Source organism: Cyanistes caeruleus, chromosome 5, assembly GCF_971803275.1.
Source record: "Cyanistes caeruleus chromosome 5, bCyaCae1.hap1.1, whole genome shotgun sequence".
In the NCBI taxonomy this organism is placed as follows: Eukaryota; Metazoa; Chordata; class Aves; order Passeriformes; family Paridae; genus Cyanistes; species Cyanistes caeruleus.
In genome coordinates, this window is record NC_141705.1 from 68,508,193 (window position 1) to 68,522,981 (window position 14,789).

General features: G+C 41.1%; 1 protein-coding gene across 1 annotated transcript; it reads right to left on the reverse strand.

Annotated features, from left to right (window-relative positions):
• Positions 1–9,291: 9,291 nt before the first annotated feature.
• Positions 9,292–14,502, reverse strand: LOC147653217 (uncharacterized). The gene is made up of 5 exons (XM_086890174.1): positions 14,339–14,502; positions 12,615–12,750; positions 12,241–12,339; positions 11,953–12,096; positions 9,292–10,931 (listed from the first exon to the last, which is right to left on the reverse strand). Exons 2-5 carry the CDS (start codon positions 12,650–12,652, stop codon positions 10,874–10,876), a joined length of 339 nt encoding a protein of 112 aa, XP_086746300.1. The 5' UTR covers positions 12,653–12,750; positions 14,339–14,502; the 3' UTR covers positions 9,292–10,873.
• Between the last annotated feature and the right edge of the window lie 287 nt (positions 14,503–14,789).

Here is a 14,789-nt window from a genome sequence, read left to right on the forward strand (position 1 = left end):
AAATTCAAGTTGCAATTCAAACACTAAGCTCTGGAATCCCACATTGCCTTCAAACACCTGCATGAAACACTAACTTCATGCTCTATGCTCCCTGCTTTCTTCTAGTTTACTGCACAGTGCATTATTTACATAAAACAGAATTTCTTCTGTGGGAAAGGCTTGCATGGTACTTCAAAGCCTGAATAAATCAGGGACTGCAGCTTGAACTAACAAAAAAATCATCCAAAAAATTCCTTTCAATATCTGCATTGTATTACCTTATCATGCTACCTGTCTAGCTGAGTTATTCAGGTATCCACACCAGAAATGACAGACAATGTCTCTCTATGATGATGTGATGTTACTTCAAATGAAAAAAAACAATAAATAAAAATCACAGATTAATTTCCCATACAAATGATGACTCACTACTCCCAAATCCTTCCTTATAGCAGGATGCTCACTTCAGTCTGGAAGTCTTCATGTTGCAGCCTGCAGGAATCAGCTTATTTCCTGTCAAGGGCTGGAAAGCCTTACAGGAACTGGTTTTGGTTGAAGAACTTCTCCAAGGTGCTTACCTGTGGGACTTATCCAGGTAAGGGATGTTAGCTCCCTCTTCTTTGAGGTTCAGTGTCCAACCACTCCTACTGCTGGTAAGAAGAACAGAAGAAACATCTGCCCATAGCAAGGACTGCACTGGTGGGCAAAGTCCAAATTCCATCCTTCAGGGAAAAAGAAACAAAGACTGAGGAATTCATGTCTGTTCAAAATTTCATCCTTGACTACTGAAAGCATTGGAAGCACATGTGTATGTTTAAAAATGGAATTGTCCTCATTTAAGAATAAAAATAATTTCATCCCATCACCATTTTTCTTGGTCCAATCCTGAACTGCAGATCCAAACAGCTGAGAAAGCATGGAATAGTCCGCTGGACAGCATTAAAATGAGCAACTCCTGTATCTTCCTAAGATAAGAACACAAATCACAAAGAAAGGCACTCTGAGAAAAAATTTCTTAGAGGAAGACCTCAATTATTTTCCAGCAAGGCAGGTAATATGCATTTGGCTATTTGTTAGAAAAAAAACCAAAAAACAAACCTGTTTTTATACAAGATTTTACTCATATATTAACTATCACATATTTTGCAAAACAAAAAGAGACCACAGCAAAGTAAAATCCCAATTTTTTCCTATATTTAAGCTGTGATAGTATGTCTGAAATGGGAATCCAGAGCCTCACCAGATTAATATCACCACTTGGACCAGAGAATTTGCCATATCCACTTCTTCTGGTTTCGTTCAGTTGGAGCTTCTGTTTGTACAGTGATGATGGCTCTTGAACATTCTGGGATTTAAAGTAGTCCCTGAAGAGATGGCTGACAAAAATATGATGTTACTTTTAAGATGCTTTTTAATTATTTCTACCCTCATCCAGAACCTGCAAACATCTGATCTCCTTCACTATGCTCCAAGCTCATTAAAACTGGAACGCTAAATAAGAATATTCAAAATATTTTGTTTTGCATTGCTAAAGGCACCACTGCAGGTACTTGACTCATCCTTCAGACTGTAAATAAATAAATGAAGTCTAGGACAGGTCAAATAAAGACACTATGTTTTCTGTGTTTTGTTGGGGTTGGTTTTAGAAGACTTAGGAGATTTGAAACAGATCTTTTATTAAGGAATTGTTCCTAAGGGACTTGACTTACAGAAATTAATTTATACTTGGCAGTGCATTTGATTGATTGCAGTTCCTTTTTTTCAAATACAAACCAGCATTTTCACTACCAGGTGTGGTGGTTGGAAATGTTGGGACTGTAGAACACTGCAAGGCTAATTTCTCCTCCAGTCTCCATCATTTTTATGTAGCTCAGCATTTTCTCATCCTTACTGAGATCTGCTGCAAATTTAAAATACCCTAACAGGGCTGAGAGAGTATTGCAACAGTGTTTATCTAGTGTATCATTACAGTTCTTGTTACCCTAATTCCACAGTTCTGAGCAACAACTCTCATTTTATGGGCAGGTAATTGAGCTCTATGATACATGAATTGATTTGCAGGGGAAATACATTAAAACCTGGCTGGAAAAGAAAATTATTCAGGATCTTCACTCTGATTGCCTTTTACAGCTACCACTCTAGGACCACTGAAAGAGCTTACTTTAGCTCATGTCAATGAAGCTACAATTCAGTGTTTGTCCAAAAAATGTTCACATTCTAAAATGAAGGTTACTGTGGTTTCCTGAGTTATAAAGGCAGAATTAAAGATTACTGCAGATTCTTAGATCAGGACCACTTCCCAGCTCAAGAACTATTTAGTGGGAAGAGCCAAGGCAAAAGGCAGCATTCAAGCAAGTGTTGCTGATCAAGTGAGTTATGGGTTCTACATGAAAATGTTAGCAAGGGTGATCCAGTCAGATCTCATGTCTGCCTGTGGTTCAGCACTGCAGCTGCTAACACCCAGAGCACCAGATCCAATCACTCCTGAGGAGCAGGTTTGTTCAAGCAGGCACTGTTGTTTCAGGACCAGTGAAAGACAGGACAGAGACAAAATTGATAGTACTCCCTCAGTGCAAACAGAACTTGCCCTGCGACAAATTTGCTCCTCTCTGGCCCTACTTTTAACATCCCTGCTCTCAAATTCCTATTTTTAGCAGCTTCTCATAAAAGGCATTCTTACTCAGAGAAGTGAATGTTAGAAGTGTTCATTTGAATGAAGCAAACAATTAAGCAACATCTTCCCTAAAGTGATTTTGTAAAAGTTATGGTTTAGTTTTCTTCCTAATTGCTTGGAAAAATCGGATTGGTGCAGGAAATGGGAAGGGTTGGCTAAAAGGAGTCAGCTGATGGGAAGCAGCCAGTAACTCCTGCTGCTGCTGACCTGCTGCAACTCCCAGGTAAGAGGACAAGTGCCTCCTTTGTAATCAAGTCTATATAAAACACAAAAGAGGCAGAAGGACAAACCTGGTTCATAAAGGCAGCAGTCTGTGACCAAAAGCAGCAGAGTCAGCAGCCAGTGTTTCACTCCTGATGAGAGCCCACTTGCAAAAGTTCCACTTGAGTACCTGCTGCAGAGCAGAGGCTGTTCTTCATTGATGTGTCAAACCATGACAGCCATACTTCTGTTGCTATTCAAAGAACAGGGATAAACTCCGGGGTTTGTTAGGTTTTAAATAGTTTCCAATTTCAGGCCTAATAGAAGGCAAAATGGAAAATATCACATGTAATAGGACTTAAAAATAGAAATATGGAAGAACACAATGTTATACTCATGTTACCTATTACTTTTTTCAGCTGAGCAAAGTCTTCACAAACACTATAAATACATATCTTTTTCCCCCAATGAAAATAATAATAAAAAAATCTGTCTTGTAACCTGAAAGAAAAGAGATAAAACCAAAGCAAACCTGATTCTTGTAAACAGAAAATGTTGCTTAAAAATTGAGTTTGGGGAGCATAAATATTTAATTGCCTTGAGCATGTCTTAGGAATTCACATTTACTCAAAATAGTGTCAAGAGCAAACAAAACTGCAAAACAATCTCTTTTAGTAGGAAATACCTTGTGAGAATCAAGTGTTTTCTTATCATCTTTCACTGTTTCACTTGATGTCTGAATCTTCTAACTCCAACTCCTAGAACAGCATCAGTGGGGGAGAGAGACAATGAACACTCCTTCTGTTATTTGACTGACTGCAAGGTTTTGACATGTAGAGTATTAATAAAAATAATTTATTCTCACAGGGTTTTGTCAGAATAACAAGCTGGTAGCTTTAAATATGGTTAAGAAAATTTTATGTATGTTAGGAAAAAACAAACAAAAAGAAACATTTGCAGTAGTAGGACAAAACCGTCATAAAAAAGGTATATAGCAGATATACATATTTATATTCATATATATATATCTCCAATTTCCCAAAGCATTGCTCTAAGAATTAGACAAAACTGGCTACAAAATTCAGATTTTTTAGGTTATTTATTGACTGTAAAGTGAATCCTGACTGACAATAAATATCACTGGGGAACATTAATTATTAAATATACATTGTCCAATCTTTAACAAATCAACTTTAGTAAGAACAGTTTTAAATCTAAAAATAAAAACAATTTCCAAGACACTTATTTTAAGTAATTGCACTAAGAAATAGTAAGACCTTATATATAGTTAAATGACTAGCAGCCAACTCACATCATCATAGTAAGAATAATATATATGTACTGCAATTTTAAGTGTTATGACTTCAAGAACTTGTAGTAATAACCAAGCATTACTTGCTAAATAACACAAAATTTGTCTGATTAAGTCTGTTTAAAAGAATATGCAATGGGAATAACTAAGAGCTGAAATTAATGGTGTTAGCTTGTAAAGACAGAAATTTACTTCTTACAAGTAGGAAAACATGCAATATATTCCTATACTTAACACATGTTCGTAGTACAGACATTCCTGTTAATAAATTTCAGGTTAAAATTGACAAATGTGACATGTTCTACTATATGGAATTTCTTCAAGTGACTGTTGTTCCATCGGACAACACAAACTAAAAAATGTCCTGCCTCTCAGAAATATTATTCTGTTTCTACTCTTTACTTTATTTTTTTTATTTTTTTTTTTCACTTTTAGAAAAACACAGATTTTTTTTTTTTTTAGTATTAGAAAAATATAGGACAAAAACAAGGCTTAAGTTTTAGATAGGGAAGAGAGAATAAGGAGATGCTTTATAAGCTGAAATATTTTTCTCTTAAAGCTATGGAGATGGACAACCATGTTCTGAAAAAAACTCCTTTAATTCATGACAGAGTATATTGGGAAGCATGGAGTGTTCAAAGTGTGGATTTTGAGTAAAAAGTAGAGTAATTGTGATACAGTGAGGCGCTGGAACAGAGTGGAGTGAAGATTTGAGGCCTTGAGGGCAATGAGAAAACTGTTTTCCTGCGAAGCTCACAGAGACAGATGAAGAGGACTCATGGCCCATACACACCTCAGAGTGATGTGAAATGGGAGGAGTGAACTCATGGCAGATTTCCGGGCAGCTGGCATCAAACAAATAGAAAACTATAACAGAAATATTTTTCTTGTGAGAAACTCCATAGATTAGCAGAAGAAGATTTCTGTTTCTATACAAACACTGATAAAGAGACTCTAGCAAGAATTGGGACTGTTTTAAACACCAAAGTTCCAAAGTCTTTTGTTTCTATCTTGTCATGTGAACAAGGGAATGCTGGGTAGTGCGGGATAAAAGGGTTTTCTGAAAGTTTATTCTGGTGTTCTTATTCTTGTAGTTTTGTGAATAAACTTTCTTTATTCCTTTTAAGTTTTAAGCCTGTTTTGCTCTTGCTCTAATCCATATCTCACAGCAAGAAATAAGTAAGTTTTCTAGTATTTTTTCAGTTACTGCTTTAAAACCACGACAACTGTGTTTTCACCATCACGTCAGATCAGCTCTTGGACTCACAGCTCACCGCAGACCTCGAAACAGGAGGCAAAGATCTGCACCACTTGGCCTTTCAGAACTTCTCACCCATCTATGACCTTTCTGGGGCCAGCTTCACAAAATGAGGGGGAAGCCATTCCAAAGAACACGACCAAGGAAATCACACAGCACTCGGGATTTGTTCCAGGCATCAAATTTTTAATGGATGATGTGAAGTAACACCGAAGCAATTCCTGTCCACAGAAAAAAAGATTTCAAATGGTTTTGTCTCAAGGACAATCACTGGAGGTTGAAAGTTTCTGGGGCTGAAAGTTACATGAGGTCCTCAACACTGAGCAATCAATATCCCCAGAGTCTAAACTGTGAAATTACTACCTGGGCAAGGAGAACATTTTCAGGATTTGCAACTCATCTCAAAAGCCTCAGTAGAACTCAACCAGCAGAATTCCCCTGAGATGGCACTGTGCTCTGGAAGCCCTCAAATACTCACTAAAACAGACTTGACTTTCACTAGGACAGCTGCTCATGAAAATCTGGGGTAAAACCTATGGGAAGTGGCCATGTGCACGCATATTCCTTCTTCCCACAGCAGGCCCAATCAAATCCTCCTTTGAATGGCCTCCAAGTTGAGCAGCACTCATTGGCACAGCCTCTTCTCCCACAGACAGGCCAGCGAGCAACACGGCAGCGCCAGCCAGGTGGGCAAGGACAAGAGAGAGCAGATGCCAACAAGGCTTGGAAGCTGGGCCAAGGGAGGTTTACGCTGGCCATTGGGAAGAACTTGTGCCCAGCGTGGGCCATCAGATACTGCAATGGCCTGACAGGGGCTGCTGGAGTCATCATTGTGGCACGGGTGCAAGGCAAGCCAGGCCGCAGCGCTCGGGCCCCGCTCTGCTGGCCATGCTTGCCGCCATGGCTCCCAGCTTGGACTCAACATTCTCTCAGGGCTCTCTGCAGCCAGGGCGTTCTGTGCTCCTGTGACATCACAGCCTCTGGGGACGGCACGCTGGCTGGCAACTGTCCCCAGCTGTTGCTGCGCCCCAGTGCCCAGGCACAGCTGCTCGCAGAGAGACGCCCAGAGCCTCGGTGCTGCTGGCAGAGCACTATGGCTGCTCACGGCTCCTCCGCGCTGCTGCAGCTTTACGTGCTGCTGCTCTTGGCCCATCCCCTCGACCCTGTGAGCAAACCCGAGAGGAGCACGGGTGCCTCTCCTCTGGTTCCGGAGGATTTCGACCTGGAGGAGAAGGACTCTGCGCTCCTCTGGTGGGCGTCCAGGACACTCCTGCTCATTGACGTGCTCCTCATAGGAATGGCCATGGGATGGGCCCTTGGAAGAAGATTTCAGAGACGCTGGGGAGAGGTGAGGCAGGGGGTGGGGGGTCAGGGGCAGGTGGGATGGGGCAGACCTTGAGGGCCTCTTGGGCACCCTTTGGCCAATGCCCTGCGGCAGAAGGGGCCTGAGCTCCTGGCTGGGGAATGTGGCCCAGGGGCTGAGCTCCATGGACAGCACCAAGCAGAGGCGGCAGAGCTCTGCCTGCTGCAGCCTCTTCCCCGGGCCAGCCCAGCCCAACTGGGCCCGAGTCTCTGTCTCCCAGGCCAAAGGCAGCCCCACAGGTGCCGGCCCCGCTCTGCCTCTCTGCCTCTTCCATGGGGATCCCTGTGCTTTGCCTTGCAGCGGAATCTCCAGAGCCCTTCGGGCCGTGCGGGGCCCCGCCGCCATCGAAGACTCGGCTGTCCCACCAAGTTGATGCAGCTGCTCAGGCAAAACCGTGACCTGATGCGGCTGCACCTTCGCTACAGCTCTCAGCCGAGGAGGCCAACCACCAAGACGGCGGCAAAAGAGGGCAGTGACAGGAGACTCCGCACCTCCCCACAGCTCTGACCTCCAGCGTCGCGCTCCAGCTACAGAACCTTACGGGGAACGGGTGACCAGTGCCCAGCCCAGGCACTGCGACGTTCCCCACCTTACAAGTTAGCCACACCCCTGTTGTTGTTCGATTCCCCACCACGTTTCCCCCAAGAAGTTGACCTTTCCCTTAGTGTTCAGTTCTAAACAGTTGAAGCATTGAAGTTTCTTAGCCTTAAGATTCTTACCCCATAGTCTTCTAGTAACGTTGGATTGTAGATTTTAGAAGTAGTCAAGTGAATAAAGTTCACGTTTTCTACACGTTGCTGTGTCATTTTCTTGAGGTTGCACCTGAGACCTGGGGACTCCTTGAGAGATGGCTTTGCATGGCAGCTCCAGACTGCCTGCAATGGAGAGCCCCAGTGCCCCAGCAGGCTTTGCAAGAGCACGGAGGGCAGCGGGAAAGAAGAAGGTGGCCAATATTCACCTGCCTCCACCTTCCAAGGAAGCTTGCAGTCAAACCCTGTCTGCCCTTTAGGGGGGACCCTAAAGGCCCCGGCAGGCATCACCATGGCCCCAGGACGGGGGGCTTGCAGCACTCTGGGGCACCAGGAAAGGAGCAGGATCATCCCTGGAAAGCTGTCTGGAGACAAATCCAGAGACGTCTCCCCTGGCATCCAGGCAAGGGCTGAATACAGGCAGGCAATTAGATCCACAGGCTGCCTGGGCTATGGCACCAATCAGTCCTGCTTCATAGATTTCGGGGGGCGGGGTTATACATATATATATATATATATATATATATATATATATATATACGCATATATGTATATATGTATCTACATCTGTATTTAGTTCTTTGTATTTATCCTGTTGACCCTCAAATAGGATTAGATTTCATTTTCCTACGAAACAAAACATCCGTTTTTTGATTTTTAGGAATCAACCATCTGTGCTCCCACTTTAAATCACTTCTCTCAAACTCATTCTGCATCTTGCTCCTTTCCAGCACCATCAAATACCTCTGTTAAAATACAGAGCATCAGTGGAAGGACGACAATCTTGTTACTTGCTGAAGAAAGTTAACTTGGATGACATACCTGCTTTTAAAAATCCAAGAGGAACAAAACCTACACATCAGCTTTAGAATTTCAAAAGCTGCTTCCTCAACTCTTCCACACCACTTTACTCTTTGGGGACATTCAGCAGCAATACCAAACAAGCACAGAAAAGAAATGGAAGAAGAAATGCAGATAGTCAGCAGCAGACCACCTACCAAAATACATTTTAAATGCAGCTCCAAGTTCTCCAAGAGCAAGTTTGAAGTGTAAATGGAGACACTCACACAAAATTACTACCACTTGGTACTTTTGGCATTTCCTTGGGCTTTCCTCTTCATTTTTTTTTTATCTCTCACCTAAGGCAAGAGAAAAAACCCCAAACAAACACAACCTTTCAGGCAGAGAAAAGATGTGGTTGCTCTTGAAGAAAGCATTTCATTCTGCCTGGAGAAGAAGCTGCTGGGAAAAATATTAGCTTTTAGCAAAATGGCACTGTGCTCTTGCACTTGTTCTAGCACTGGGAGAAAGAACAGGCCCGTCTGTAAGGCTCCTGCAGCTCACCCTGGCTGAGGGTCATTGACCACTGAGCACTGCAGGCATCACTGGCAACAACGATGGTGGAAAATGGGGAGGGAGCAGGATAAATAAATGTTTGCCATTGCCTTAGCCAAAAAAACCCCAGACATCAAAAGCAACCCACCCTCAAAACAAAGCTATGAAAATAGTTTGCCTCTGAATTTAAAGAACTTCAATTAACTCTATGATGTCTGCTTTTGGTTCAGCATTCATCAATCTGAATTTGAATATGCACAGGGTAATGAAAGGTAACTGAGGCTTAAAAATCATGTCTATTGACTTGTGCATAGCCTATACTGAAGCACATTAAAAAGCAGCGTTTTGCTTGAAATCTGCACGGTATTAACTTCATTCAGTCTTACACTCACTAGGTAATTAAATACATGAAGAAATAGATTTATTTTTTTTTTTATTAAGAATGCATTATTAATTAGGAAGGCATGGCTTTAGCAGAGTCTGCTGATACCAACATTACTCAGCTAAGTTCAAAGTATGAACACAAGAACTTGATGACAGAAGCAATGTTCATCAGAGCCTCAACAAGAAAGTTGCAGTTCCAAGTTTTTCAGATGTCCTACACTTGCTAAGGCACCTCCAGAAAGAGGAGTCAACTGAAAATAGCACAGGAAATTTGAAACCCATTTCTATATTTTTCTTTTTTTTCCTGAACTTTCTTGTGGGCAACAGAAAACTCCCAATATGTGGAATGCAATGTAGTTTTTATGCCAGAGTCATGAGTCATCCCCTCAGTTCCAACCTGATCCAATGCTCACTTGAATCTTGGAAAGGCTCGAATCAGCAAGATGAAATTAAAATTGTATTCATGAAAGGAGCTCTTTACTCTCCATTCCCCTCCCTCCCCCAAATACATCAGCACCAAGTGAGAAAGGCTCGATTTGAAAGATAATTATTACACAATTAAACTTGGACATAGCTAGTTTGCTACAAGTTCCAGCAGACAGACAAACGAGAGCAGAATCAGAGGTTATCAACCTCAATAGAAATTCCAGCTCATGCTTTCCCCAAAAGCCTCATTTAATTTATCCAGGATTAAAAAATAAAAGAGAAATGAAAAAAAATCACATAAAAGCATTTCACATAGTATATAGTGAAATACTATCATTTCCACCTGAAATATTCATCATCATTATTATGTTTTTCCATAGTAAATTACAAAGTCTCCTGCACCCATCTTCCCAATATCTCATTCTAAGTGCTTGCTACTTTAATCCCTTAGGAAGCAAAAGGAGCCTCAGGTGTCTCTGGATCAACAGAAACTAAACAACACAGCTTGACAAAGTATATCAAATTGTCAATCAACTCAATAAAGAACTCCCACTCCAGAGATAGCTATCACCAGCTGATGAATTTGGCTAGGGCAGGTTTAGTGAAGAAAAACTAGGTCTTTATTACCAAATCAGTTAGGAGTTGTTCTACCGTACTGCCCGTAGGATGGGAGTATAAACACCATATTCTTCACAGCCTCATCCACAAAGAATTCCACCTTCAAATTAAGGCTGCTTTGGAGTTGGACCAAACCAATGAAAACTCACTCATCAAACACAGTGATGGCAGCATGCTCAGTCTTTGCAATACAAAACTGGCAACTAACAGCACATTCCTGATCACATCTCCAAGGCTGAGTGTACAGAACTGCAGTGGTGGCCAGGCCCTCGCTGACTGCCAAACCTCCAGCCATCATCCCTTCCTCTCACAGCGACAGGGCAGAAAATAACAACAGCAGAAACTAGATTTTTAGCTTAAGCTAAAACCACAAAGGTCATTGATGAAACAGACTGGAGTGCTTTAGAAACTAGCACGCAGATTTAGCTGAAAACAAATCTTATTGATCACCAATTACAATGAATACTTAATTCTATCATTCTGCATTATTATTAGACAGTCAGAGACAGCCAAGCTGACCTCAAGCATGCTGAAGCATCGGGGCCAAGCAGTGCACATCTTCCCAGGAGCTGATTTACCCATCGTTCTCAAGTGAATTCACCTGCACACAGCCCCACCGTACAACTGCTAGGCTGCAAAATAAAAAAATAGCTCTGCTTAAGAGTCAAACCCCAGGACATAGACCATATGAAAGGAAGAATGAAACCTGCAGCATTTGGTTGACCTTCAATGCCCTGAGAAGATGACAAATTCCCCAAGATGAACAAGTGCCCAAAATACAAAGCAAAGGACTGACTTTTAGGGATCAAATGTTAAATAGGCCTGTGAAATTGGAGTTGTTAGGTTGCACATGAAAGAAGGGAAAAAAGAAAAAACCACCCCAACCCTCAACTGCAATTTTACATCCCTCTTGGAAAATTTGCTTTAATAAGAGAGAGGAATGGATACAATCTTCCCCTCACCTGGAGATTTTAATCAATTCAAGCCATTTCAAATCTGGCAAGAAAGCCCTACCACAGTCCCCATCAAACAACATTGCCTTTCATTTTTGCTTCTCATGACTACTTCAGAGCAGTCTAAATAACAGCAAAGAAGGAAATTCAAGTTGCAATTCAAACACTAAGCTCTGGAATCCCACATTGCCTTCAAACACCTGCATGAAACACTAACTTCATGCTCTATGCTCCCTGCTTTCTTCTAGTTTACTGCACAGTGCATTATTTACATAAAACAGAATTTCTTCTGTGGGAAAGGCTTGCATGGTACTTCAAAGCCTGAATAAATCAGGGACTGCAGCTTGAACTAACAAAAAAATCATCCAAAAAATTCCTTTCAATATCTGCATTGTATTACCTTATCATGCTACCTGTCTAGCTGAGTTATTCAGGTATCCACACCAGAAATGACAGACAATGTCTCTCTATGATGATGTGATGTTACTTCAAATGAAAAAAAACAATAAATAAAAATCACAGATTAATTTCCCATACAAATGATGACTCACTACTCCCAAATCCTTCCTTATAGCAGGATGCTCACTTCAGTCTGGAAGTCTTCATGTTGCAGCCTGCAGGAATCAGCTTATTTCCTGTCAAGGGCTGGAAAGCCTTACAGGAACTGGTTTTGGTTGAAGAACTTCTCCAAGGTGCTTACCTGTGGGACTTATCCAGGTAAGGGATGTTAGCTCCCTCTTCTTTGAGGTTCAGTGTCCAACCACTCCTACTGCTGGTAAGAAGAACAGAAGAAACATCTGCCCATAGCAAGGACTGCACTGGTGGGCAAAGTCCAAATTCCATCCTTCAGGGAAAAAGAAACAAAGACTGAGGAATTCATGTCTGTTCAAAATTTCATCCTTGACTACTGAAAGCATTGGAAGCACATGTGTATGTTTAAAAATGGAATTGTCCTCATTTAAGAATAAAAATAATTTCATCCCATCACCATTTTTCTTGGTCCAATCCTGAACTGCAGATCCAAACAGCTGAGAAAGCATGGAATAGTCCGCTGGACAGCATTAAAATGAGCAACTCCTGTATCTTCCTAAGATAAGAACACAAATCACAAAGAAAGGCACTCTGAGAAAAAATTTCTTAGAGGAAGACCTCAATTATTTTCCAGCAAGGCAGGTAATATGCATTTGGCTATTTGTTAGAAAAAAAACCAAAAAACAAACCTGTTTTTATACAAGATTTTACTCATATATTAACTATCACATATTTTGCAAAACAAAAAGAGACCACAGCAAAGTAAAATCCCAATTTTTTCCTATATTTAAGCTGTGATAGTATGTCTGAAATGGGAATCCAGAGCCTCACCAGATTAATATCACCACTTGGACCAGAGAATTTGCCATATCCACTTCTTCTGGTTTCGTTCAGTTGGAGCTTCTGTTTGTACAGTGATGATGGCTCTTGAACATTCTGGGATTTAAAGTAGTCCCTGAAGAGATGGCTGACAAAAATATGATGTTACTTTTAAGATGCTTTTTAATTATTTCTACCCTCATCCAGAACCTGCAAACATCTGATCTCCTTCACTATGCTCCAAGCTCATTAAAACTGGAACGCTAAATAAGAATATTCAAAATATTTTGTTTTGCATTGCTAAAGGCACCACTGCAGGTACTTGACTCATCCTTCAGACTGTAAATAAATAAATGAAGTCTAGGACAGGTCAAATAAAGACACTATGTTTTCTGTGTTTTGTTGGGGTTGGTTTTAGAAGACTTAGGAGATTTGAAACAGATCTTTTATTAAGGAATTGTTCCTAAGGGACTTGACTTACAGAAATTAATTTATACTTGGCAGTGCATTTGATTGATTGCAGTTCCTTTTTTTCAAATACAAACCAGCATTTTCACTACCAGGTGTGGTGGTTGGAAATGTTGGGACTGTAGAACACTGCAAGGCTAATTTCTCCTCCAGTCTCCATCATTTTTATGTAGCTCAGCATTTTCTCATCCTTACTGAGATCTGCTGCAAATTTAAAATACCCTAACAGGGCTGAGAGAGTATTGCAACAGTGTTTATCTAGTGTATCATTACAGTTCTTGTTACCCTAATTCCACAGTTCTGAGCAACAACTCTCATTTTATGGGCAGGTAATTGAGCTCTATGATACATGAATTGATTTGCAGGGGAAATACATTAAAACCTGGCTGGAAAAGAAAATTATTCAGGATCTTCACTCTGATTGCCTTTTACAGCTACCACTCTAGGACCACTGAAAGAGCTTACTTTAGCTCATGTCAATGAAGCTACAATTCAGTGTTTGTCCAAAAAATGTTCACATTCTAAAATGAAGGTTACTGTGGTTTCCTGAGTTATAAAGGCAGAATTAAAGATTACTGCAGATTCTTAGATCAGGACCACTTCCCAGCTCAAGAACTATTTAGTGGGAAGAGCCAAGGCAAAAGGCAGCATTCAAGCAAGTGTTGCTGATCAAGTGAGTTATGGGTTCTACATGAAAATGTTAGCAAGGGTGATCCAGTCAGATCTCATGTCTGCCTGTGGTTCAGCACTGCAGCTGCTAACACCCAGAGCACCAGATCCAATCACTCCTGAGGAGCAGGTTTGTTCAAGCAGGCACTGTTGTTTCAGGACCAGTGAAAGACAGGACAGAGACAAAATTGATAGTACTCCCTCAGTGCAAACAGAACTTGCCCTGCGACAAATTTGCTCCTCTCTGGCCCTACTTTTAACATCCCTGCTCTCAAATTCCTATTTTTAGCAGCTTCTCATAAAAGGCATTCTTACTCAGAGAAGTGAATGTTAGAAGTGTTCATTTGAATGAAGCAAACAATTAAGCAACATCTTCCCTAAAGTGATTTTGTAAAAGTTATGGTTTAGTTTTCTTCCTAATTGCTTGGAAAAATCGGATTGGCGCAGGAAATGGGAAGGGTTGGCTAAAAGGAGTCAGCTGATGGGAAGCAGCCAGTAACTCCTGCTGCTGCTGACCTGCTGCAACTCCCAGGTAAGAGGACAAGTGCCTCCTTTGTAATCAAGTCTATATAAAACACAAAAGAGGCAGAAGGACAAACCTGGTTCATAAAGGCAGCAGTCTGTGACCAAAAGCAGCAGAGTCAGCAGCCAGTGTTTCACTCCTGATGAGAGCCCACTTGCAAAAGTTCCACTTGAGTACCTGCTGCAGAGCAGAGGCTGTTCTTCATTGATGTGTCAAACCATGACAGCCATACTTCTGTTGCTATTCAAAGAACAGGGATAAACTCCGGGGTTTGTTAGGTTTTAAATAGTTTCCAATTTCAGGCCTAATAGAAGGCAAAATGGAAAATATCACATGTAATAGGACTTAAAAATAGAAATATGGAAGAACACAATGTTATACTCATGTTACCTATTACTTTTTTCAGCTGAGCAAAGTCTTCACAAACACTATAAATACATATCTTTTTCCCCCAATGAAAATAATAATAAAAAAATCTGTCTTGTAACCTGAAAGAAAAGAGATAAAACCAAAGCAAACCTGATTCT

Excerpts from the sequence above, each read along its gene's own strand:
- LOC147653217 (XM_086890174.1), bottom strand. The coding sequence starts at position 12,652 with ATGGCAAATTCTCTGGTCCAAGTGGTGATATTAATCTG. Across the intron at positions 12,340-12,614 it reads CAAGTGGTGATATTAATCTG|GAAGATACAGGAGTTGCTCA; the intron begins GTGAGGCTCTGG and ends TTCTTATCTTAG. Across the intron at positions 12,097-12,240 it reads GGATTGGACCAAGAAAAATG|GATGGAATTTGGACTTTGCC; the intron begins GTGATGGGATGA and ends TTTTCCCTGAAG.